The following is a 25538-nucleotide window of genomic DNA, read 5'->3' on the forward strand; positions in this document are numbered from 1 at the left end:
GGCGAAGCGGGCCTGCCGTGGCCTCTTCCCTCTCGGGGAGATGGCCCAGGACGGGGTGGGGACCAGCCCTGCCCCGGCTGCAGGCACAGGAAGTCCAACGCACAAAACCTTTGGCTGAGGCTCATTTAAGCCTCCTTTCCCTCCCCGCCTTGCATCTCGTTTAAACGCTCCACACTAAGTCATTCAAGCCTGGAGCCACCAGAAAAAAGAAGGCGCTGTTTGGGCGATGGCAGATGATCAAGAGTTCAGACAGCTGCGATGAAGGATTAGTTGTGGGTTTTTCTCAGGGCCTCGCTACACACTGTGTTGTAGCTCCATGTGCAAACACTATTAACTGAGAATGTTTGCTCTGGCACTGATCCACCTCCTCCCCACAGCTCCAGCATTGAAATTTTATTTTATTTTTATTTTATTTTTTTTTTTAAACCGAAGGCGCTTAGGCTTACAGCTCACATTTAAAACTTAAAAACGTTATTTCCATAAATGTTGGCAGAAACCGGCCGCTGTTTATCCCACCGGCAGTCATAATAAACCCTTTCCCACTGACAATCTAACAAGTCATTTTCTGTTTGCCACCGAGTTTGGTTCAATACAATTTTTGTGCTCCTAACGTTCCCTTCGCAAGAACCCCTAACAGCAACCTCTCCTAAGGCGGCCTTTGTGGGCCATGGACCCCGCGGTTCTCCGGGATCCCAGGGGCGAGGACACCAGGTTCGTGGCAGGAAATAGAAAGTCTCAGGACGCGGAGAGATATTAGTACGTTGGATATGTTGATATAGGAGACATTTCAGACAATTAGTCCCTTTTTTAAACCTATGTGCACACACACACAAACCCTCAGCCACTCACTGCCAATGTCTGAACGTGAACAGGGGCCACAGCGGGTCGCCTCAGACCCGCCCAATGGGTACCCTGCCCGGGTTACCAGACCAGTGATGGGGCTGGACAGATCCTCCCCCCGTCCCCCCGAGCCCCTGGGGTGGGCGGCCTCCCTGGGTGGACCAGCTTGAGGACACCACACAGAGAACCGTTGGTGGGTCAGAGGGCAAGTGAGGTATCGTGGGCAAGTCTGGAAACTCACACAGCTCACAAATGTGTTCGTTTTTTGTTTTTTGTTTTCAAAAGACAGAGCAGACCGATGCTGAACCCTTGAGGTTCAATCCAGGAATCTTCTAGGGGCTCACATAAGAAACCCGTTCAGGGAGGCGCTGGGTGGAGGTCATGGAGTGCAGCCCGCACACTGGGGTTTTATGGTAGGCTTGGAGAAATCAGCTCACCTTTTTGTTTTTAAAGATTGGTGTTGTTTCCCTTGAAGTTAAACAGTTTAATAATTCGGTTCTACAGCCTTCAATCCAACCGAGGTGCTGACGATGTTGATCCTACTATCCCTGCGTTTCTTCCTCAGGGGACATTGCTAGGATGGGGGTGGGGGTGATTTTCAATCCCCAGTGAAAAGAGGCCAAGTTCAGAGAGGGAATGAGGACACCACCACCACCACCGCCACCCAACCCTGTGCGGAAAAACATCACCCACAAAGAGCTCAGCCCAGACTCAGATGCAAAGGCAGAGGGCCCGACGGAAGCTCTGCAGGCCACAGAGGTGGAGTGAGGCAGACCCCCAGCCCAGCCCTGGCCCTGTGGTGGTCCCTGTGCATCTCCTCACACACTGGGAAGGTCCACGGCAGCCAGGAGCCCCGGGGGAGTTGAACAGCTGCTGGGTGCACCCCCGCCCCATGACTCAGGAACCCTGGGGCTGGGCGTCCACTCCCTGGGTCCCCCTCTACTTCGGAGTCCTGTCCTATGACCTCTCCCCCACGGACTTCCAAGGGAAGTCTCTCTGGTGGAGCCGAGGGTGGGACAAGGGGAGAAAGGAGAACCCCGCATCCCATGAGCGGGGGTGCAGCCGTCAGTGATGCCAAGAACACGGACTCCTTTGGCCACGCTGCCCCCTGGGAGTACAGACCCTGCTGATGTGGGCAAATCCAGCCACGGCCACAGGAGCAGGTTGCTGTCCTGAGGTGAGTAGCCTAGATCTTTTTTTTTTTTTTTTTTTTTTTAAATATATTTTATTGACTTTTTACAGAGAGGAAGAGAGAGGGATAGAGAGCTAGAAACATCGATGAGAGAGAAACATCCATCAGCTGCCTCCTGCACACCCCCCACTGGGGATGTGCCCGTGACCAAGGTACATGCCCTTGACCGGAATCGAACCCGGGACCCTTGAGTCCGCAGGCCGACGCTCTATCCACTGAGCCAAACCGGTTTCGGCAGTAGCCTAGATCTTGACATGAGGACTTCATGTAGGTAAAAAAGGAAGTGCTCTCGGGAGAGGGGAAACGGGGACGGACAGTACCGCAGGAGAAATAGGGGACATCCCGTTCCCAGAGGCTGGACTAGTGAGATGGGGGAAAGGAAGCTGCAAAAGCAAAAATGTGTTTTCCACCACCAGCCAATCATCCGTACACCGAAGCCCCCAAACTCAATGCCCCTTCATTCCTTCCCAGGCCGTTGTGGGGAAAGTCCTGTCTCCTGCCTCCATCCCCGGCGTGTCCCAACCAGACTAAGTGGCTTATCGGAGGAGGGAAGAAGGTTGAATGTAAAAAGCTCAGATTCCAGAACCCCACACTCTCCTGTTTTTCTCCGACCTCAAAGGTAGCTCCTTCTTAGTCCTCCTGGTGGGATTCTCATTGCTCATGGGGATAAAAGAAAATAAAAAAAAAAGACTAAAATCTGGAAGAGCAGGAAGGTCAAAGTAGGTTTTCACAATTATCATATTTTAGGAGTATTTTTCTTATTTAAAATATAGTATTGGTTTTTTCTGGTGGGGGGGAATTGGAAAGACTGGTGAGAAAGATAGGAATGAATATGAAGAAGGCGGGTGTGACTATGGGGAAGACAGGTGTGAAGATGGTGCAAACACAGGGAAGGCAGGTGTGAACACAGGGGAAGCCGGTGTGAACACAGGGGAAGCCGGTGTGAAGATGGGGGGGGGGGCAGGTGTGGTCCCGGGGAAGGCAGGCTCACCCCTTGTTATATGTAGTGAGAGGCGGAGCTTCCCTTTCACTTCACAGAGCAAAGAGAAGGCTTTGAGGTATCAACCACGTGGGCAGTTGGGAAAAGGAAGACAAAGAATCTGTGTTTCCTGGACATCGAAGGGAAGTGTCCGTGTCTCCTGTGGACTAGCTGGTCTCCTCCAGGTCCAAGAGGTCATCCACGTATTCCACCACCTCTCCCTGCAAGAGACAACAGGACGCCTCCGCTGAGTGGGCTGCCTGGCTTTAAGGTGCGGGGAGCAGAGACCGTTCCCAAGAGGCCGTTGCCAGCCGCCTGCTGAGGCCATAGCAGCCCTTCGCCCCTGCCCTCGGGCCCAGGGGACCTGGCTTCTCCCTGGGAGGGGACCTGGCTCCCACTCCATGTGAACGTGGAGTCAAGTGCCCCCACAGATGCCCTGTGCGAGGTGGGCAGTCCAGCCACCCTCCAAAAGACCCTGCTCGGTGCCCCCTTCTGTGCCTCCTCCCCACTCCTCTCCCTCTCCCGTTAGCTGCTACCTACGAACACTTCCGATCCGTTCCTTGTCTGCCTTGCTCACCAGACCATGGGCTTTTGGGGGCCAAGACCTGGGTTACTTTTCTTAACGTTTCTTTATCGGTGACATGAGAGGGCTTTACTGAATCTTCATGACAAAAGCATCCAGCGAAGTAGGAATAGAAGGGGGGCTGCCTCAACCTGCCAAGGGCGCGACGAGATCCCGTTTCCTAGGAACACAGTGGTAGTTTTACTTCTTCTTCCATCTGGATGCCTTTTACTTATTTTTCTTCGCTAACTGCCCTGGCTAAAGCCTCCACCACAATGTCAAATAGAAATGGAGAGAGTGGACACCTGTCTTGCTCCCAATCTTGGAAGAAAAGTATTGGTTCAGCATTTAGTATGTTGTTAGCTGTGGGGTTTTTTTGTTTTGTTTTTGTCGTGCCCTTTGTCAGTGGAGGAAGTCCCCCTTCTAGTCCTACTTGGTTGGGTATTTTTATCACGAAGATTCAGGGAAGCTCGCTCATGTCACAAGTGAGGAAACAACCTCAGAAAGCTAGAGTGACCTGCAGGATGACAATATCAATATTACCAATCAACTGTCTCTCTATACACTAGCAATAAATAATGGAAAAATAAAAATAAGAAAGCAACGCCATTCAATTAGCATCAAGAATAACAAAATTTGCCCTGGCCAGGTAGCTAGCTCAGTGGATTCATCCTGATACACCAAGGTTGTGGTTTTGATCCCCTGTCAGGGTACATACAAGGATCAACCCATGGCCCTGGCTGGTTTTGGCTCAGTGATTATTAGAGCCTCGACCCTCGGACTGAAGGTTCGTGAGTTTGTTCCCGGTCAAGGGCACGTACCTTGGTTGCAGGTTCAATCCCCAGACCCGGTCAGGAGGCAACCAGATGATGTGTTTCTCTCACATCAATGTTTCTCCTCTCTCTCTTCCCCATACCCCCCACTCCTTCCCTCACTCCCACTATCAAAATAAAAATAATAAAAATATTTAAAAAGAATGTTTATTCTTGCCCTAGCTGGTTTGGCTCAATGGATAGAGCATCGGCCTGTGGACCGAAAGGTCCCAGGTTCAATTCCGGTCAGGGCACATGCCTGGGTTGCAGACTCGATCCCCAGTGGGGGGCGTGCAGGAGGCAGCCAATCAATGATTCTCTCTCATCATTGATGTTTCTATCTCTCTCTCCCTCTTCCTTCCTCTCTGAAATCAATAAAAACGTATTTTTTAAAAAAGAATGTTTATTCTTTAAAAAAAAATAAAGAATCAACACATGAACGCATCAGTAAGTGGAACAACAAAAAGTCAATGTTTCTCTCTCTCTCAAATCAACAAATTAAAAAAAAGAAAGGAAAAACAATAAAAGAAGAAGAAAGGCTCATCAATTTCCCCTTAAAAGGAAAAAAAAAAAAAAAAGAACAAAAAGATGGTTGGAGGCTCCCGTGGTGGGTCCTGGAGCACCCAGCGTGCTGCAGCCTGGGTTCCTAGAAAGCCGCTCTGCCCAGGGCAGCGCTGACTCCCATTAAAACGCCCACGGACACCCGTGTCTCAGGCCCCCTTCTGTTTCTTATTTCAGGGATGACTCGCCTTCCAGTGATTTTAGCAAAGATGTGAGTAATATTTTCTCTTAGCCAGACGTGTGCTAAACATGAAAACTTACCTCATCATCATCCACGATATTTTCCTGAGCAAAGTCATACAGCTCTTTCTGGAGCGTCGTCACGTTAAAGAACTGAACTGCTTCCTGTTCAGACACAGACAGGGAACAGTTTGCGGGACCCACCGTTTAATATCAGGACTGGGAGTGGGAGGAACAGGGCATGCATGGGGTTTCTTCTGGGGGTGATGGAAATACTTAAAATGAGGTAGCGAGGCCATGGTTGCACAACTCTGTGAATATACTAAAACCAGGACTTGTGCCCCTTCCAAGGGTGAATTTTACTGTATTTAAATTATATCTCATTTAAAAAAAATAATAATAAGCCCTAGCTGGTTTGGCTCAGTGGATAGAGCCTCAGCCTGTGGACTGAAGGGTCTCAGGTTCGATTCCAGCCAGGGACACATGCCTGGGTTGCGGGCTTTATCCCCAATGGGGGGCATGCAGGAGGCAGCCAATCAATGATTCTCTCTCATCATTGACGTTTCTATCTCTCTTTCCCTCTTCCTTCCTCTCTGAAATCAATAAAGATGTATTTTAAAAAACAAACAAAAAAACAGCAGCCAACCTCCCTTGAATGATTGTGTGAGTATGTGTGTAGGTGTGAAGGAAGATATAGGACTGTGTGTGTGTATGTGTGTGAGAGAGAGAGAGAAAGAGAGATTGTAGGTATGTGTGTAGGAGTGAAGGAAAATGAGTGTGTGTGTGTGTGTGTGTGCGCGTGTGTGTGCGTGTGTGTGTGTGAAGGAAGATGTATGAATGGCAAACCAGAACCGCATACATAAATCCCAATGGAAGTACAAGTTAAGAACAAAGATCACTTAGAAAAGGCCTTTTGAATATAATATATAATCCCTGGAGTTCCCTAACACAATTTGAGGCTGAGTTTGTCCAGCATGGGGATTAAATGATGGTCCATTAGTAAATGAGCCTACCATGAAACTGTTAAAAATAATAACAAAGCAGGTGTATAGGTGTGACATGGAAAATGTTCATGAATTTTTAGGAAGACAAAGCAAGCTGCAAAACAGTATGTGAAGTGTGAGCCTGTTTCTGTAAAAATAAATAAATGCGGGCTGTAGAGATGACTAAATGTGCAGCTATAAGGCAGGGGGTAAAGAGGAAGTATGGAGTGACGAAGGAATACTTTTACATTCTGAGTAAAATGTTTCTGTAATGGCTTAAAATCTGTAGACTTTTTACTGGTTTAAAAATCAGAATACAGCAGAAAAACGTTAGAGAGCAAAACACAGAAAATAAAACGAGTTTCCTTTCGTTTCCAAATAACCCCTTCGCTTCAGGTGCAAAGCAGTCTCCTGAGACTAAAGAGGAGGAAAGGCCCTGACTGGTTGCTCAGTGGTTAGAGCACCGGCCTGCGCACCGAAGGGTCTCGAGTTCAATTGCCAGGCAAGGGCACGTACCTGGGTTGCAGGTTCGATCCCTAGCCCTGGTCATTGAGCCTGCAGGGAGGCAACCAACTGATGTGTCTCTCTTGCATGGATGTTTCTCTCTCTAAAAATCAATGGAAAAAATATCCTTGGGTGAGGATTAACAATGATAGATAGATAGATAGATAGATAGATAGATAGATAAAGGAGAAAAGGAATGTGATGCCCGGTGCATTGGCACTTACTGGTCTGGGCTGGAAATGCTCATCCGACAGGCCCCACTTGTCCCTGTGGTACTGGTAATACACCAGGTTCTGCTGCATGACCTTGTCATTGGGGTCAAAGAGCAGGTAGCTGACCGCGCAGGGCGCTGCGTTCTTCAGGTCACTCACTGGGGTTAGGGAGAAAGAGGAACAGGACTTCAATTGCTCTCACCTGCCACCCTTCCTTCAAGTGCAGCTTCCTAAAGGGAAAGGTGGTGCATGAGCCCCTTCCGGCAGCCCCTCCTTCCGAAAGCCTGCAACCAACCAGAATCACCCCTGGCTGGGCAGGTCACAGACCGGGTCTCCGTGGCAGCCTGGAGTTTTGAAACCTGGACGTTCTTTGTTAGGCAGGAACCTTTGCAGAAATGCCTACTGTCTTCTACCTCAGGCTCTCATCTGAGCTGGTCTCACATCCCTGGAACCAGAGAAGCCTGGGGCCCAAGGCCTAGAAGGTTGTGGGGCTGAGGCGAGTGAGGGAGGATGTGCTTAGCAAATGAGCCTCCCCATTGGGGTCCTCAAGGGCCTGGGTCCCATTTGGATGAAACCACAACCTCCAGGTTCAGGTGGGCCCTCCGATAGCTAAACCAAACCTAGAAAAGCCAAATGGATGGTGGACTCTCCAGGCTGGAAGAGATTTGAAAAGTCACCTGGGCCCGGCCAGTGTGGTTCAGTGGATAAGCGTCGACCTATGAACCAGGAGGTCATGGTTTGATTCCCAGGCAGGGCACATGGCAAGAGGGAGCTGATCAATGAAGCTCTCTCATCATTGACGTTTCTATCTCTCTCTCCCTCTCCCTTCTTCTCTAAAACCAATTAAAATATATATATTAAAAAAAAAGTCACCTGGTCTTTTCATCTCCTGGAAGCAAGGTTCCCTCCAGCCTTAGAGTTGCCCCACCTTCGACAGCACTTTCATTAGCACAGGAGTTTAGGAGAGGTTGGGATTTGTCTTGGGGCTGGGGACAAGGAAGAAGGCACATTCCGCCCAATTTACAACCCAGGAACACTACCAGTACCTTTGCTAAAGCTCTGGGTATGAATAAATCGTGCCGCCTAGTGGCTGTTTCTGGTAACGACAACTTTAAAACCAGGCTTTTATGAGCCACTTCTTCACAAGGCCCAGAAAGGGGTCAAGTGTAAGTAACAACACCAGCACTCAAGAAATGAGTGCGGCAGGTAAAATTATGTCCACTGGAAATGTTCTGACTGGTAAATTTCAGGCGAAGGGAGGACCAACTGGAAGGAAACTGTAACAGTCAGAAAAGTAAGGCCCATGACGGGGAGGGAGGGGAGTTAACGGCAAAAAGGACAAACACATTTATAAAGAGTTTGCTCTGTGCCGGTGTGTGAATACCCTCAGCGTTCCATGTCTAGCAACTGACTTGATCCTCACCACAATCGTATGAGGTTAGGGCTATTACGTCTACTTTGCCGATGAGGAAACGGAGACACAGAGAAGCGAGTGAGTGACAAAGCTGGAATCTGAACGCAGGCAGCCTGGTTCCAGGGTCTGTGGGCGGAGTCACCACGCATGCTGCCTTTCTGTGCGAAGCATGCATTATGGGACTGATGATGGGACCTCGATGGAGTCTCCCAAAACCACAGGTAAGGGTCATGACCTCTCTTGTACAGAAGGGAAAGCTGAGTCTTAGAAGGACTAGGTCCCTTGCGCAAGATCTCCATAGAAGAGGATGACTTACACTTATAATAAGCAAACTGCAGGTAATGATACATGGTAGCCACAAACTTGTCCACGGGGTAGCCTCCTATAACTGGGGTGAGGTTCTCTTCGCACTGGAGTTTGCATTCCAGAACTTCTACGTAATGATCTGAAAGAATAGACAAACGTTCTTTCTTTCTTTCTTTCTTTCTTCCTTTCTTTCTTTCTTTCTTTCTTTCTTTCTTTCTTTCTTTCTTTCTTTCTTTCTTTCTTTCTTTCTTTCTTTCTTTCTTTCTTTTTTCATTACTTTCTTAATGGTCCTTCTGCCCCACCTCCCAACCGATAAAGGTAAAAATGATAAATGAGGAAGGTAACATATTTGCAACACTTATGATAAAGGACTCAAACCTTTAACATGTCAAGTTTCTCAAATATTAACAAGAAAAAGACAAATAACCAATGCAAAAAGATGTGAAGAGAGAAGAAATGATAAATAATAAACATTGTGAAAAGATGCTAAATCTCATAATTAAGAAATATAGCCCCACCTAAGATCATTTAAACTGTTATATTGGAAAAAAATTTAAAAATATGATGGCACCCAGTGTTAGGGAGAGGATGGTGAGACTTACACTCTCATATTCTGTTGGTAGAAGCAAAACAGGAACAAACTTTTCAGAGAGCAATTTGGCAAAACTTATCAAAGGTTAAAATGCACATTTCCTCTGACCCAATGGTCTAGTTCCGGGAAATTTTCTTTAGACAGAGCCACACATAAGCATTGTTCAAAACAGCAAACAAACATGGAAATAACCTAAATGTCAATCAACAGGATGGTGATCAATAAATTATGGTACAGCCCTAGCCGGTTTGGCTTAGTGGATAGAGTGTCGGCCTGCGGACTGAAGCGTCCCAGGTTTGATTCCGGCCAAGGGCATATGCCTGGGTTTCGGGCTTGATCCCCTGTAGGGGGCATGCAAGAGGCAGCTGATCAATGATTCTCTCTCATCATTGATGTTTCTATCTCTCTATCCCTCTCCCTTCCTCTCTAAAAAAAAGTCAATAAAAATATATTTTAAAAAATAAAAATAGCCCTGGCTGGTTTGGCTCAGTGGATAGAGCATCGGCTTATGGACTCAAGGGTCCTGGGTTCGATTTCAGTCAAGGGCATGTACCTTGGTTGCGGGCACATCCCCAGCAGGGGGTGTGCAGGAGGCAGCTGATCGATGTTTCTCTCTCATCGATGTTTCTGGCTCTCTATCCCTCTCCCTTTCTCTCTGTAAAAAATCAATAAAATATATATTTAAAAAAAAATAAAATAAAAATAAATAAATTATGGTACATATAAATCTATATAGACTTTAAAAGAGATTAGGAGGACCTAAATATAATAACATAGAAAGATATCAAAGACTACATTTCCCAGACTCCCTTGCAGTTGAATTGGGGCTATAGGACTAGCTGTGCCAATGATATGTGAATAGCAACAACTAATAAATGCTATTTCTGGGCCTGGTTCCCCAAAATCTCTAAGTAATACTTAGCCCCCTACCTTTTCTCCCTTCATGCAACCTCAGGCAAAGACTCCAGAAAAACGGCACACATCTTGTTGGAAAGGCACTCTCTTATATTGCTGGTAGGTGTACAAAATGGTAACAAAATACTAAATAATTTATGGAAACGTTTACTCTTTTAGCAATCAATCCCACTTAAGTTGACACCTCCATAATTAGAATAAAAAGTCTAAAATGTCCCACTGCAGTATTATATGTAATAGCAAAACCCAAATGTCCATCAGATAATTGAATAAACTGTAGTATATCGCCCCCCTCCCCACGCCAATGAAGTATTCGGCAGCAGTAAAAAAGAATGACACAATCTCTGTATACTCGTTAGGATACATTGTCAAGTGGAAAAAACTAAGAACAGAACAGTGTATAAAATATGGTACCTATTCTATAGGAAAGAAGCAGCCAAAAAAATAGGAAGGAAATAGATTTGTATATACAGAACCTTTATAGAAAAACAATGATTCAGGCAAGAATCCTCAACAGATGCTAAATCAGAGGAGTGGGGTGGTGGGGGAGACACAGAGTTTGATAGAGAGCAAGTTGTACCTCTCCACAAATTACTTATTAATCTCAAAAGGAAAAATAGTAATTATATTGTGGAGACACTGGAAGCTGAAAAGAACCTGCCCGGCTGGCGTGGCTCAGTGGTTGAGCGTCGACCTATGAACCAGGAGGTCACGGTTCGATTCCGGTCAAGGGCACGTGCCTGGGTTGTGGGCTCGATCCCTAGTGGGGGACTTGCAGGAGGCAGTCGATCCACCATGATTCTCTCTCATCATGGATGTTTCTATCTCTCTCTTCCTCTCTGAAATCAATAAAAATATATTTTAAAAGAAAGAAAAGAGAAAAGGTACTCAGTGGAAAAAGAGCCTGAGGGGGGGGGGGGATGATTAAAAAAAACCCTAGATTCAATAATTGCCAAACCACAAGATTTCTACAGCCTTTAACTAATAAAGTGCACAGAGACTCTCCAAGGGGCAGACAGTGCTCAGCTCTGTCCCAGACTTATTTGACTAGGGCACCCTTTCTATGAGGTGCCGTCCTAGGCTCAGTGTTCCCAAAACCAACTCGGGAAACCTTTTTATGGCCACTTCCCATTTTCTGGAGCGATGCTGCCCACTAGAGGTTCAAGAGAAACCCTCGGGAAATCTGAGCCAACCCTGCGTGATGTCAATTTTCTTTCTTCGTTCTCTCCTGTGTTTTCTAAGCTTCCTATTAATGAACATGCACTGTTTTATAATCAGACCATTTCTTTCCAAAAGTTATCTTAGTGACCACTACTTAAGAGGCTCATTATACTCTTCATTCTGCCTTTGTTTGTGCTGAAGAATTCCCACTATGAGAGTGATCTCAGGAACGTGAGGCACGAGGTACTCCTGGGCCCGTTTTTATTTTCCCAGGAGCCTGTGGGGACTCTGTCACGGGGCAGGGCTGATGCGGTCGACCTCCTCTGCAGGTCTGTGCTCGAACGGTTAGACGCACTGTTTCTCCAGAAGCCCTGCCAAGTCTGATCTGTGGAGGTGTCGGCCACACTCCGAAGTTTCTCAGAGGCCACGGGCAGCCGCCCCATTCACATCCAGGATTCAAGCCCCACCAACCTGCTATGGAAAGGTAGAAATCCTTGAAGTCCTTGATCTCCCTGGCGCCCTCGCAGGCGGCGAGACACTCGTAAAAGGCTTTGAAGAAGTCGGGAAGGGCCAGCTCCATGTCGGTGATGGACGTCCTCCAGTTCTCTCCGTTGTACGCCCGCACGGCTCGAATGAACAGGCTCTGGAAAGCAAGGAGAAGCTGGTGAAACCCCCAATCTGAAGGGCCCTGTCCTCCCAGAGGGATCAGACCACCACAGAGCTCTATTCTCATTCCTTCTGAAGACACCACACTGAGCCGTCAATAAATAGGAAGCCAGTTAATGACTTATTTCTGTCTAGCTTTTTCTACCCTGCGTACAATGGTACGCGTCCTTTTTTTAAAAGTATATTTTTATTGAGAGGGAGGGAGAGGGAGAGGAAAAAAAACCAACAACCATCAATGAGAGAGAGTCACTGATCAGCTGCCTCCTGCATGTCCCCTTACTGAGGTCTGAGCCCACAACCTGGACATGTGCCCTGACCAGGCATCAAACCCTGACCTCCTGGTTCATGGATCGACGCTCAACCACTGAGCCATACTGGCTGGGCCAATGGCACGCTTCTTATTTCATTTAATTCAAAAGGTAGCAGGTGCTTAATAATAAAATCAAGTTCGAGTCAAGGATAAAGAGGAAACTATAGTGAAAGAAATCAGAGCAGCAGTCCCCAGGGGGGGTCAGGGTTTGGGGCAAAGGGAACATGAGAGAACATGTTAGGGGAGATGAAAATAGTCTGTGTCATGATTATGGTGGGAGTTACAGGACTGCATATATTTGTCCAAACTCATTGAACTGTACATTTAGAATCTGTAATTAAAACTTAGATACATTATACCTCAATAAAGCTGATCTTAAAAATTGAATCCATGCCCTGACCGGTTTGGCTCAGTGGATAGAGCGTCAGCCTGTGGACTCAAGGGTCCCAGGTTTGATTCCGGTCAAGGGCATGTGCCTTGGTTGCGGGCACATCCCCAGTAGGAGGTGTGCAGGAGGCAGCTGATCGATGTTTCCTCTCATCGATGTTTCTAACTCTCTATCCCTCTCCCTTCCTCTCTGTAAAAAATCAATAAAATATATTTTTTTAAAAAAATTGAATCCAGGAAAAGATATAAGCTTGAGAGCAGGAGTCGAACACCCGTCCCCTAACAATGCAGTAACAAACAGGGAGGCCATGCACCAGCACCCGTTACTGGGGAGGGCAGCCTGTGCCAGACAGGAGAAACTTCATGGAATTTCTGCTCATTGTTGACCAGATCGGGTAAAAGAGAAATGACGAGGGCTGAGGAGGCAGCGTGGTCTCACAGGAAATAAATACCGATCTCGGATACACGCACAGACCTGCTAACCTGGAGGGGCATTCTCTCCTGGAAAACTAAGGGGACCCCAGGAAAGAGACTTCACACACTACGTGTGAGGGTCACCACTACTGAAAAAGTGAGCTGGCCGGCTGGTCACACTGTGGGCAACCCTGTAGTCAGACCTTGGGCTCCCCTGGCTCCCCCGAGATACTTTCAACATATCCCTGTGTTTTCAATCCTGCCCTACCTTCCATTGGTATTCATGTCCCCAGTGCCTGAGTCCAACAGGCCCAGGGTCTTCCTCGTCTCACTGTCCTCATTAATTCTCATCAGCATTCCTCTTTGCAGATGCATAGATCTAAGTAGCTTCTCACCTGTCAAGTCTGTCCTCCTAGCCTCTCTATTCCCTTTCCACTTTAATCTATAATAATAAAAGCGTAATATGCTAATTAGACCAGACGTCCTCCTGGATGAAGCCAAAGCCGGGGCTAAGAGGGAAGCCCAGGTCCCGGGTGCCAGAGGGAAGCCGGTGCCGGCAGCTGGGGGAAGGAAGGCCTACTCTTGCACGAATTTTGTGCATTGGGCCTCTAGTAGGTATATATGGAGGGAGAGGGAGAGGGAGAGGGAGAGGGAGAGGGAGAGGGAGAGGGAGAGGGAGAGGGAGAGGGAGAGGGAGAGGGAGAGGGAGAGGGAGAGGGAGAGGGAGAGGGAGAGGGAGAGGGAGAGGGAATTTGTGTTTAAAAATATGTCTCCCAGTTTCATCAGAAATGGAAACTTATGTTTCTGTTTCTTGTGTTCTTGGTCATTTTTTGGATGATTTCCAAGACTTGTCTTTATTTTACCATCTTAAAACTGAATAATCAACTGACCATATTTCTAAAATGTAGCATTGAAAGGAAAGGTGGTGTTAAAAGCATCATGGAATGTAAAATCTCATTCGTGCCCTAACCGGTTTGGCTCGGTGGATAGAGCATCGGCCTGCGGACTGAAAGGTCCCGGGTTCGATTCCGGTCAAGGGCATGTACCTTGGTTGCGGGCACATCCCCAGTGGGGGGTGTGCAGGAGGCAGCTGATCGATGTTTCTCTCTCATCGATGTTTCTAACTCTCTATCCCTCTCCTTTCCTCTCTGTAAAAAATCAATAAAATATATTTTAAAAAAATAAATAAATAAAATCTCATTCATAAATGGATCAGATTTGTACTTAAAAAATCAATCATTTCTATTGTCATGACATTCATCAAACGTGATCAAAAGTAACCAGAAGTCCTTAGATGTCTACACTTGTTCAATGAGATACACTTCTTCAACAATTCACATTGAGACTGACCAGTGTGTAAAACTCCAAATATACCTCGTATGACTTGGTTTCCAAGTCTTTGATGTAGTCCTCGGCATCAGGCAAGCTCTTGTAATAAGCCATGTTTTTCTTCATCATTTCATCATCAGGATGCTTCAGTAGAAAGGTGTGGGCAGCTGCTATAGCTTTTGGAAGATTATTTGCCTAAAGTAGAAAGAAGAAAGCCACTCAGTGGATGGTGAGCAATGACTTTTGCAAAACTAGAAGGTCTGTTGGATCTTCAGCTACTTAGTGTTTCTACACAATGTTCCCAGCTTAGGGTTCAGAGACTTCCATGGCCCATTAAGACTTGGTCCAGCTACTCTGGGTGAGTGTTTATTCCCTGAAGGTGACTAGATGGCCTCTGTTTCACAATCTACTCTCCCCTGTCTCCATCCTGCTCCATACCCCAAAAGGCTGGCCTTTATGGACCATAACAATAGACTCCTGCCTGGCCGGCGTGGCTCAGTGGTTGAGTGTCTTCCTATGAACCAGGAGGTCGCTGCTCGATTCCTGGTCAGGGCACTTGCCCAGGTTACAGCCTCGATCCCCAGTGTGGGGCGTGCAGGAGGCAGCCGATCAATGACTCTCTTTCATCTTTGATGTTTCGATCTCTCTCTCCCTCTCCCTTCCTCTCTGAAATCAATAATATATATATATATATATATATATATATTTAAATAATAAAAAACAGCCCTGACCGGTTTGGCTCAGTGGATAGAGCGTCGGCCTGCAGACTGAAAGGTCCCAGGATTGATTCTGGTCAAGGGCATGTACCTTGGTCATGGACACATCCCCAGTAGGGGGTGTGCAGGAGGCAGCTGATGGATGTTTCTCTCTCATTGATGTCTCTAACTCTCTATCCCTCTCCCTTTCTCTCTATAAAAAAACAATAAAATATATTTTAAATAATAATGATAATAATAAACAAAAATAGACTCCTTTGCCCTCTAGATTCCAGTGGGATTCATCAATGAGGAACCCCAATAGAAGACTAAAGAAAGGGAAGAGTGAGGTTGGGTTATTTAGTCTCCTGGTTCCCTCCCTGCCTAGTCACCTCGGGCTGCTGTTATCCCTTAACTGAAGGTCATAGCTCCTCTCAAGGTGACCCTTTCCATATATACATACTCTCTCCTTCCAGGTTCTTTCCTTTGCCTCTTTGGCCTAGGAATGGTCACACTCCACGGTTACCAGCCTCTGTAAGTAATTGCCTTATTAACAAATGTCCCTCCAATCACCCAAATGACTACACCACATCTTTCCGGCCAGTCTCTGACACATCAGTATTTTCCTGAGTCTCTCACAGAACCTTCTGCTTTACCATTTTTTCTCTCTCTCTTTTAAATAATGTTTATTGATTATTCCTCAGAGAGGAATGGAGAGAGGGATAGAAACATCAATGATGAGAGAGTATCATTGATCGGCTGCCTCCTACGCGTCCCCCACTGGGGATTGAGCCTGAAACCCAGGCATGTGCCCTGACCAGGAATTGAACTGTGACCTCCTGGCTCATGGGTCAACACTCAACCACCGAGCCACCTCGGCTGGACTTCACCATTCTCAATGACTGTCACCACCTGCTCACTTACTCGTCCCTTCACTCAGCAAGTATTTTCTGAGAGCCTCCTACATGCTAGGCAATGTTCTAGAAAGTAACAAGGGAAAAAATAGGGGTAGGGAGGTGAGTCCCTGTCTTCATGTACCGTACATTTAAGTAAGTTCTCCTTATCTCCCAGCAACCTCGATTAAGAGCCTATTATGTAGCCTGTGTTCTGTCTTCCCGCCTTTCCCACCTCTCTGTGGGCTCAGCTGGTGTGTCCATCTCCCCCTCCACACTAGGATCCTGCTAGGACCCAGCAGTGTCATTCCTGTCTGCATTCCTCGTGCCTGGCACACCTCCTGGGACAAGGCAGGGCACAGGGTTCGTGATTGGACTTGACATTATGACTACATAATATTGCCATAAAAATCAATCCCCAGTTTCTTCTCTTTTTCCCTTTCTCTTCTCCACGGTTAAGCAGTGGCCACCTGATTCTGAGTTTTACTGCTTCGCGGGAGGTAATTTCTGGTCAGAATGCAAAAATGACTCATCTGACAAATTCCTTATGCCCGTGAGAGAACTTGGCAAGTGTGAGGAATGAAGGGAGTTGGAGAGGGAGCTGTGGGCAGAAGCTGGCTGGCCTGAAAGAAGAAGAAGGACAAAGAGAGAGTCCCCTAGACTAGGAAAAAAGTTCCCCCTTGGCATCTGCGGAAGCAAGGTCTGTGGCCTGGGGCTGCAGCGTGGCACCCTTGTGGGCAGAAGTCTTCAGGGAGGAATGATGTGTTGGGGGGCAGGGTGCTCAAGACGGCAGGAAGATAGCGATATGGACTCCTCCCTGTGTGGACACGTGACCAACAACCAGAGAGCCCCCCCAGATTGATGTCCTGGCTCTGGCCTCCCCTGGAATCATGGCACAATCATGGTGGGCGCAGGGGAGGCACCCGTACATGTGCCCAGAGAGTCCTCAGCCAATCTGAAGGGCCACTCAGAGGCAGGGATTAGGGAACTGGGGTTGGAGAGAGAAAATAAAGGGTTATTTGGAACACTTGGATTCCTGAGAATCAAAGGGTAGCACATATCCGTACGAAATTCCCCCAGAATTGGAGCCAAGTTGTTCAGAAACAACGTTGGTGGCTGTAGTAGCGAAGGGGTGGGTGGGGGTGTTTTGAGGACGCCAGTCAGTGGCCGGTGGTGGGACTGCGCTGGAAAGCGTTCTGCGGAGTTTTACAGTCCTGGCCGGAAAGAGGCCAGCCTGGCAGTGGAGGGGAGGAGGAGGCCTGAATGCAGCCCTTTCACCTCGTGCCTGGCACACCTCCTGGGACAAGGCAGGACACAGGGTCAGTGACTGGACTTGACATTATGACTACATAATATTGTCATAAAACCAATTCCCAGTTTCTTCTCTTTTTCCCTTTCTCTTCTCCACGGTTAGGCAGTGGCCACCTGACTCTGAGTTTTACTGCTTCACGGGGAGGTAATTTCTGGTCGGAATGCAAAAATGACTCATCTGACAAAAGCAGATGAGTCAGTGGAATGAGGCTCGCATTCTCAGGAGAGCACCTAGAAAGAGGGGCGGAGAGGGGCCTTTTTAAGGCCTCTCACTTGGGACCTGAGTTCACAAAACGGAACCCCCTTCTGAAGAGCACAGGGTGCTTACTCACTTTAACTCAGCTCTGCCGGCTGGGACAGAGGCCGCGTCTTGGAGAAGGTGGGTGGGAGCTCCCTGCCATGGGTTCCTAAGAGAGAGACAGCCACCTCCTGCATGAGAGGACCCCCGCCCCCCCACCTGCCTAACGAGCCACTCCTAAGTCGGTGTGGTGGCAGGCCTTCCGAGTTTGGGAAAGGGTGGTGCCTGCGAGGTGGCCAGCTCTCTCTGCTCAGAGTTCAGAGTCATTAAGGATTTGACAAAGCACTGCAGCCCACTTTTTCCTTGGCCTGTGGGGAAGATAAGCATTTTTTAAAAAAATATTTTTATGGCCGAAACCGGTTTGGCTCAGTGGACAGAGCGTCGGTCTGCGGACTAAAGGGTCCCAGGTTCGATTCCGGTCAAGGGCGTGTACGTTGGTTGCGGGCACATCCCCGGTGGGGGGTGTGCAGGAGGCAGCTGATCGATGTTTCTCTCTCATCGATGTTTCTAGCTCTCTGTCCCTCTCCCTTCCTCTCTGTAAAAAATCAATAAAATATATTTAAAAATATATATATATATATATATATTTATGGCTTTCAGAGATGGAGAGAGAGAGAGAGAGAGACAGAGAGAGAGAGAGAGAGAGAGAAACATCAATGATGATAGAGAATCATCAATCAGCTGCCTCCTGCATGTCCCCTATTAGGGATCCAGCCTGCAACCTGGGCACGTGCCCTGACTGGGAATGGAACCATGACCTCCTGGTTCATAGGTTGACGCTCAACCACTGAGCCACGCCGGAAGACGAGCATTTCAAGGAGAGGGTGGCCACAGAGAGAGCCCGCAGCGAGTGATATAAACCTGAGGGAGGCTGGCGACATGAAATCCATAGAGGGCTTGAGGACTTGAGGGCTACACGCCTGGAGGGTGGCACCTTCTCTACAGATCACACATCCACGCCTCCTCACCTCTCTCTGACAGTCTGCACTCACCATCCCTCCCCGTGTGTTCAGATCAGACATGCGTCCTTAATCACTGAAACAGGGACCAATCAGACTGGCACAGAAGCATCCACCCAAATCCTGTCTCTAGCCTTTAGGTGTCTGGTAGAATGTAGGTGCCTGTCAACCGTCGTTTTCTCTCTACCCAGAAACAAAACTTGAAAATATAAACATCATTAAGAAAAAAAAAAAAGAAAAAAACACACCATACAATATCACCGCCTAAAATCTGTGATTTTCAGTCGAAGCAATGAAGATTCTTCATATTTATTAATAAAATTCTTAATGTTTTTCTGCTCTATAAGAGATCTCAAAATACTATGATGGTATTTTACTGACTTTTAAGTGAGTGTTACGAGAATATTAAAGGGTTTTGAAGAGGAGCTATGAACTTCCTGACCTTTGAGGATGCCAAGATGAAGGAGAAAACCCAGGCCTTAGGGTCCCATTGAGTAAAATGCTCTTCCCTTCCTCCCTACATCACTTGATGCAATTTCATCTATTCATTAAAGAAATCAGAGCTTTTGCTATTCTCAAGTCTTAAAAATGAAGTGTTTCCCCTTTTGATTATGTGATTCAATTTTGGTTCTGACTGCATTTGCCAAAAGCTATCCAAAAAGAGAGAGAATTAAACAAGTCATTTTTAGCTTAAAAAAACAGTGCTTGAATGAACCAGCCCTCATTTTTCAATGTCCTGTAAATTTATTAATCTTATCCCCGGTTCCATCTTAAAACTTTTTTTATTGCCAGGACAGTCACAAAACTGATACCTATAGTAATAAAAGCGCAATATGCTAATTAGACCGGACCTTCCGGGTGAAGCTGGGGCTGCGAGGGAAGCCTGGGTCCTGGGTCCAGGGTCCAGGGTGCCGGAGGGAAGCCAGTGCTGGCACCAGGGAAAGGAAGGTCTACTCTTGCACGAATTCGTGCATCGGGCCTCTAGTGTTATATAAAAATATACTTGAGCATAAAATAACCCAGCTTTCGCCCTAGCCAGTTTGGCTCAGTGGATAGAGCGCCGGCCTATGGACTGAAAGGTCCAGGGTTCGATGCCAGTCAAGGGCACATGCCCGGGTTGTGGGCTCGATCCCCAGTAGGGGGTGTGCAGGAGGCAGACAATCAATGATTCTCTTTCATCACTGATGTTTCTATCTCTCTCTCCCTCTCCATTCCTCTCTGAAATAAATTAAAATATATTTAAAAAATAATAAAACCCAGCTTTCCTTTTATTTGGGGTTTAGTGCTATTTTATTGCTCATGTGGCTGTTTCGGTGGAAATATGAAAAACAGATCTTGCAGGCCAAACACTCAAAGCAAAGTTAAACAAAACAACCAACTTCTACACTCCAGAGTCTGGCACATGTCATGCATCTAACTTTGCAGTCATTAAAAGAAATGCAATTATACTGTTTTTAAAATCGTTTCCAAATAGATAAAGCAGAATCTGGGCTCTCTTGGCAAAACCCAGAGAAGACCCGCAAAGTTAACGCCTCTTTATCCAGTAACAGGGAATTCAGCCCATTCTTAAAACTTGCGGGTCTCCAAGGATAGAGAACTGCAATTTGTGGCTATTTTTAGCCAGCAATCACAGACAGAATCAAAGCAGCCGCAAAAAGGAGAAAGACAGCTGTGTTAAATTTAAATCTAGAAGACAGACATCAGAGAGCACCAAACGCTGATGAATCAGTGCTTAAGTTCTGCTCCTCCAGGCAGGGGTGTGTTGTTCTCCCCTTTCCTGGCCTCGGTTTCCTCCTCTTTTAAAGGGACTAGGCAGCCCCTCAGGTCCTCTGTTACTGAAAGGGACTTGAATGGCACATACTGAAAAGCGGAATCTGTCTTCCAATAATGGGTAACAACGACCAGGCAGTGCATTGCGCTAGATGTTCTATGCACGTATTCTCTGCCTCAGAACAACCCTTCAGGAAAGGTATTTCCATCTCTGAGATGAGTCAGGGCGACGTGATGTGGAGGCGTCCTTTGCCAAGGCTGTGGGGCGCCCGAGAGCTGGGTGCAGCCAGGGCGGCGGAACCCGGCCCGGCACTGAGGGGGCGGGGCCTGCGCCGAGGGCGGGGCGGGGGCGGGGCCCGGCGCGGGGAGGACTTGCCTTGAAGTAGGCGAACTGCAGAAACTTGTAGGGCTCCCGGCGCTGGAAGTCGGCCAGCACCTCGCGGCTGGGCTGCGACTGGCGGAAGGCTGGCAGGCCCTGCTTGCAGCGCTTGAGGCAGTGCGCTCGGCGCAGCAGGCCCCCGAAGAGGCGCAGCTCGGGGTAGCGGGCCAGGCCGGCGGCGGGCTCGGGCTGGGGCGCCACGCTGCAGTTGCGGTGGCAGAAGGCCTCGCTGTCGCGCAGCAGGCGGTGCAGCCGCAGGCTGATCTCCAGGTAGCCCACGCTCTCCGCCCAGTGCTCGCCGCTGTACTGGTCCAGGGCGTGCCGGTAGGCCGACTCGAGCGGCATCAGCTCGTCCCGCGGGAAGCTACGGAAGCTGTAGCGCTCGTACTGGGCGCGCCCGGAGCGCAGCGCGCAGCCCGCGCACAGCAGCACCAGCAGCGCCCCGGCCGCCCCGCGTCCCGGCTCCATCGCGCCGGGCGGAAGGAAGGAAGGACGGGAGCGAGCAGGGAAGGAAGGAGGACGGCGCCAGGCAGCGGGCGGAATGCCGGGGAGGCGGGGACGCCAGCCTCTGGCCCGCCCCGTCCGGCCGCCCCTCCCCGCCCGGACCGAGGGTCCCTGCAGCTGCCGGGGTGGGGATGGTGCCCCGGGAAGAACCCGCTGCCTTCAGGTCCCTACACTGTCCAACCGGTGCTGGGGCTCTGCTGTTCACTGGTTGGGGGACCGCGGCCTGCCAGCCAGACGCTGCCCTAATGGATCATAAACTTCATAATCACGCAGAGGACTTGTGAAAACGCAGATGCCTGGGCTGTACCCCCAGAGTTTCTGATTTAGCAAGTCTGAGGGTTTCCATTTATATATATGACTTAGAATTTTATTCTAATGATCTCTTTAATTTCATTTTTCAATTACCGTTTGCATTCAATATAATGTTGTATTCGTTTCAGGTGTGCAGTAGAGCGGTTAGACAATCATATACTTGACAAAATGTATCTCTCTCCCCCCCCCTCCCCGCGATATTTCCAGTACCTACCTGGCACCATACTTAGTTATTTCTACATCATTGACTATATTCCCTGTGCTGAGATCCCTAGGACTATTTTGTAACTAACCAAATTGTACGTTATCCCTTCACCCATTTCACCCAGATGACTAGGCAGAACCCAGAGGATTTTTAGGGAGGTGAAACTATTCTGTACGATCCTATAATGGCGGATAAATCTTATTATACATTTGTCAAAACCCATAGAATGGACAACATCAAGAGCGAACCCTAATGTAAACTGTGAACTTTGGGTGATTAGGATGTGTCAGTGTAGGTTAATCAGTTGTAACATGTACCATTGGGTATGGGATTCTGATAGTGGGGAAAGCTGTGTGTATGTGGTGGCAGGGGGCATACCAGAAATCTCTGCTCAATTTTTTTAAAAATATGTTTTTATTGCCCTAGCCGGTTTGGCTCAGTGGATAGAGCGTTGGCCTGCGGACTGAGGGGTCCCGGGTTCGATTCCGGTCAAGGGCATGTACCTTGGTTGCGGGCACATCCCCAGTAGAGGGTGTGCAAGAGGCAGCTGATTGATGTTTCTCTCTCATCGATGTTTCTGACTCTCTGTCCCTCTCCCTTCCTCTCTGTAAAAAATCAATGAAAACATATATTTAAAAAATATATATGTTTTTATTGATTTCAGAGAGGAAGGGAGAAAAAGAAACATCAGTGATGAGAGTCAAGCCTGCAACCTGACCCGGAATTGAACCATGATCTCCTAGTTCATAGGAAGTCAATCACTGAGCCACACCAGCTGGGCTCTGCTCAATTTTGCTGCCAATAAAACTTCTCTTACAATAGTCTATTTTAAAAAAGAATAAGGGCCGTTATCTTTAAAAAGTTCCCTCATTTGGGGTTTCTCTGATGTTTCCTCAGGATTAGATTCAGATAAGTTCGTTTGGCCAGAAAACCACAGGAGCATTATTGCATCTCTCGCTGGTGTCACATGGGAGAAACACAGTATCCGCCTCTTCGCAGTGAGGTTAATGTTGACTACTTTGGTAAGGTCATGCTTTCGCCACTTCATTATTTTTGTAATTAGTAAACGTTTTTGGTGTATAGCAGCACTTTTCTTAATAGCAGAAAGCAGAAATAGCCTGTCCATAAACGGGGTTGTTGTTGTTTTTGTTTGTTTGCTTGTTTTATTGATTTTAGAGAGTGGAAGGGAGGGAGAGAGAGAGAGAAACATTGATGTGAGAGAGAAACATCAATTGGTTGCCTCCCTCATGCGCCCTGGCTGTGGATCGAACCTGAAACCTGGGTATGTGCACTGACCGGGAATCGAACCTGTCACCTTCTGGTGTATGGGATGACGCTCTAACCAAGTCACACCAGCCAGGGCTGGATTGCTGTTGTTTTTTAAGTGAGAATATATGCACAGAGAATAATATTTTACATCAGGGGAAAATGATAGAATTATAGCTACACATAACACACAGTTCAATCTAAAAAAAAAAAAAGAGAATAACTTCAGTTGTCTAAAGTTTTAAAGTATGTCAAAGCACACAAAATATTATTTAGGAATGTAAATACTGTAGTCTTACCTCTTACAAGCATGCAGGATAATACTCCCTGTGATGAAGAAGGAACCACGCAGACACTTCGGATAGTGATTTCCTGTAGGGTGGAAGGAAGGACATGGAATTGGGAGAGGGTCCCCTGAGGGAGAAGGGATGGGAGTGAGTATGAGGACACTCCCTGTTTCATGTTCTATGCCATACAGGTATTTTTAAGATACTATTTTATACTTAGTTGTTATTTTAAAACCATTTTTAGGGAAACAATTGCAGTAGTGATATAAAGAAAATAAAATGAGGAAGTGGGATGGAGTTGAGAAAGGTTGCAAGAGGGGGTGATGTTTGAGCAGAAACCTGAATGGAGAGAAGGAGCCTGTCGAGATGGCAGAGTTCGGGGGAGAGTTTACCTGGGTCCCGGTTGCCTCCTGCCCAGAGCATCCATGGCCATCTTACTTGGAGCTTGATATCCCGAATGTGTGGAGAACGTGAAAAAGGCAAACACCCCAATTCAAAAACAGACACACAAACAGAAATGTCCAATAAAGCAACAACAACCTTGCAAAGATGTGGCTGAGAGACCCGGGTGATAGCAAGGTGATAGAAAGAAGATAGGAGAGAATGTTTAAAATAAAGTCCTCACCGTGGCCACTGTGGTTCCGTTGGTTGGAGCACAGCCCAGTACAGCAAAAGGTTATGAGTTCAGTTCCCAGTTAGGGCACACACCTAGGTTGCTGGTTCACATTGATGTGTCTCTTGTTTCCTTCCTCTTTCTCTAAAATCAATAAACATATTCTCAGGTGAAGGCTTTAAAAAAATTATTGAGAAAATAAACAAAAGCAAAGTCCTTGTTTTTTGTTTTTTTCCACCTAAGGCAAGCCTCACTTAGGATATTTTATATTTTTACTTACCTGAAAAACATACCTGTTTTTAGAAACTGAAAGGGAATTTCTTGTCCCTAGGACAAGGGAGATGCTCTTGCCCCTATGAGAACATGGGGACAAGGACATCCTAACACTCATGACTGTCATATGGCATGCTGCTAACTTTTATTGGAGCTATGGGGAAACTGTTAGCTGAGTATTTCACAATTTTATCCTTTTATTCTTTCATAACCATAACCATTAAGTCGGTTGTACAACTTAACTCCTAAACACGGGTCTCAGGATTTTCTGTGTCAGAAAACTTGAAGACGTGAGAAAGATTTGGAATTGCTGCACAGCCCAACTGTCCACTTCAGCAGGCCCAAGACTTTAGGGTTGTTGTTTTTTTTAGTTTTAAAAAAATATATATTTTTATTGATTTGAGAGAGAGGAAGGGAGAGGTCACATGCCCAGGATTCCCAACATGCAAGAGGCAGCCAATTGATGATGTTTTTCTCTCATCGATGTTTCTATCTCTCTATCCCTCTCCCTTCCTCTCTCTCTACAAATCAATAAAAAATATTTTTTAAAATAGACCTTTTCATTATTAGATTTAACAAACTTTTGCACCCTAGCCGGTTTTGCTCAGTGGCTAGAACATCAGCCTGTGGACTGAAGGGTCCCAGGTTTGATTCCAGTTCAGGGCACATGCCCAGGTTGCAGGCTCAATCTCTCCCTCTCCCTTCCTCTCTGAAATCAATAAAAATATATTTAAAAACAAACAAAACAAAACAAACAAAACAAGCTTTTGCAAATTGCTACAAGTTTCTAAATACCTACTTTGAATTTCTGTTCCTATCGCTGTCCTTGGACCACAGTTGGAGTAGCACTGGTCTCTATTAGAGCATGTACTATAATTGTGTACCTGAGCATCGTTTTCATTGAAGATGATCCTTACAGGGCAACAGCTTCCTCATGGTCATTCTATATCCCCCACAATGTGGAACAGAAGGCTTTACATCCGACACACTATATATGCACCCTTCATTTGGACAGGAACTAAAAAAGTATGAGCAGAAAGAGGCATGGCCTTGTAAACATAAAAGTCAGGCTTGAAAGTCTGACCATGTGACTTTCAAGACTCGATTACTTCCTGGCTCTGAGGCTATTGGCAAGTCATTTAACGCCACCGTGCCTCAGTTTTCTCATCTGTGAAATGTGGATAATAGCATGCAACTTGGATCTTGAGGCAGAGTGACACACTGATGGTAAAGCAATCAACCCATCAATGGCCATTATTGTTATTGCTAGTTCAACTACAATACAAAGTCAAATACTAAAATCTCAGAAACAAACTACATTATGTGGTTAGTCTCTGGGCAGGCTTTTACTGTAAAGGGCCAGAGAGAAAATATTTTAGGTTTTGGGGCCAAAAGGACTCTGCTTCAGCTATTCGATTCTGCCACTGTAGTGCAAAAGCAGCCCTATGTAACAT

At 47.1% G+C, this 25538-nt stretch overlaps 1 protein-coding gene across 1 annotated transcript; it reads right to left on the reverse strand.

The window, feature by feature from the left end:
- Positions 1 to 2344: 2344 nt before the first annotated feature.
- CRTAP (cartilage associated protein) lies at positions 2345 to 21159 on the reverse strand. The gene is made up of 7 exons (XM_079795626.1): positions 20622 to 21159; positions 14365 to 14514; positions 11685 to 11856; positions 8556 to 8684; positions 6838 to 6983; positions 5208 to 5291; positions 2345 to 3232 (listed from the first exon to the last, which is right to left on the reverse strand). The coding sequence occupies exons 1-7, from the start codon at positions 21090 to 21092 to the stop codon at positions 3179 to 3181; spliced, it is 1206 nt and encodes a 401-aa protein (XP_079651752.1). The 5' UTR covers positions 21093 to 21159; the 3' UTR covers positions 2345 to 3178.
- Between the last annotated feature and the right edge of the window lie 4379 nt (positions 21160 to 25538).

The sequence above is a fragment of the Cnephaeus nilssonii genome, assembly GCF_951640355.1.
Source record: "Cnephaeus nilssonii genome assembly, chromosome: 17".
NCBI lineage: Eukaryota > Metazoa > Chordata > Mammalia > Chiroptera > Vespertilionidae > Cnephaeus > Cnephaeus nilssonii.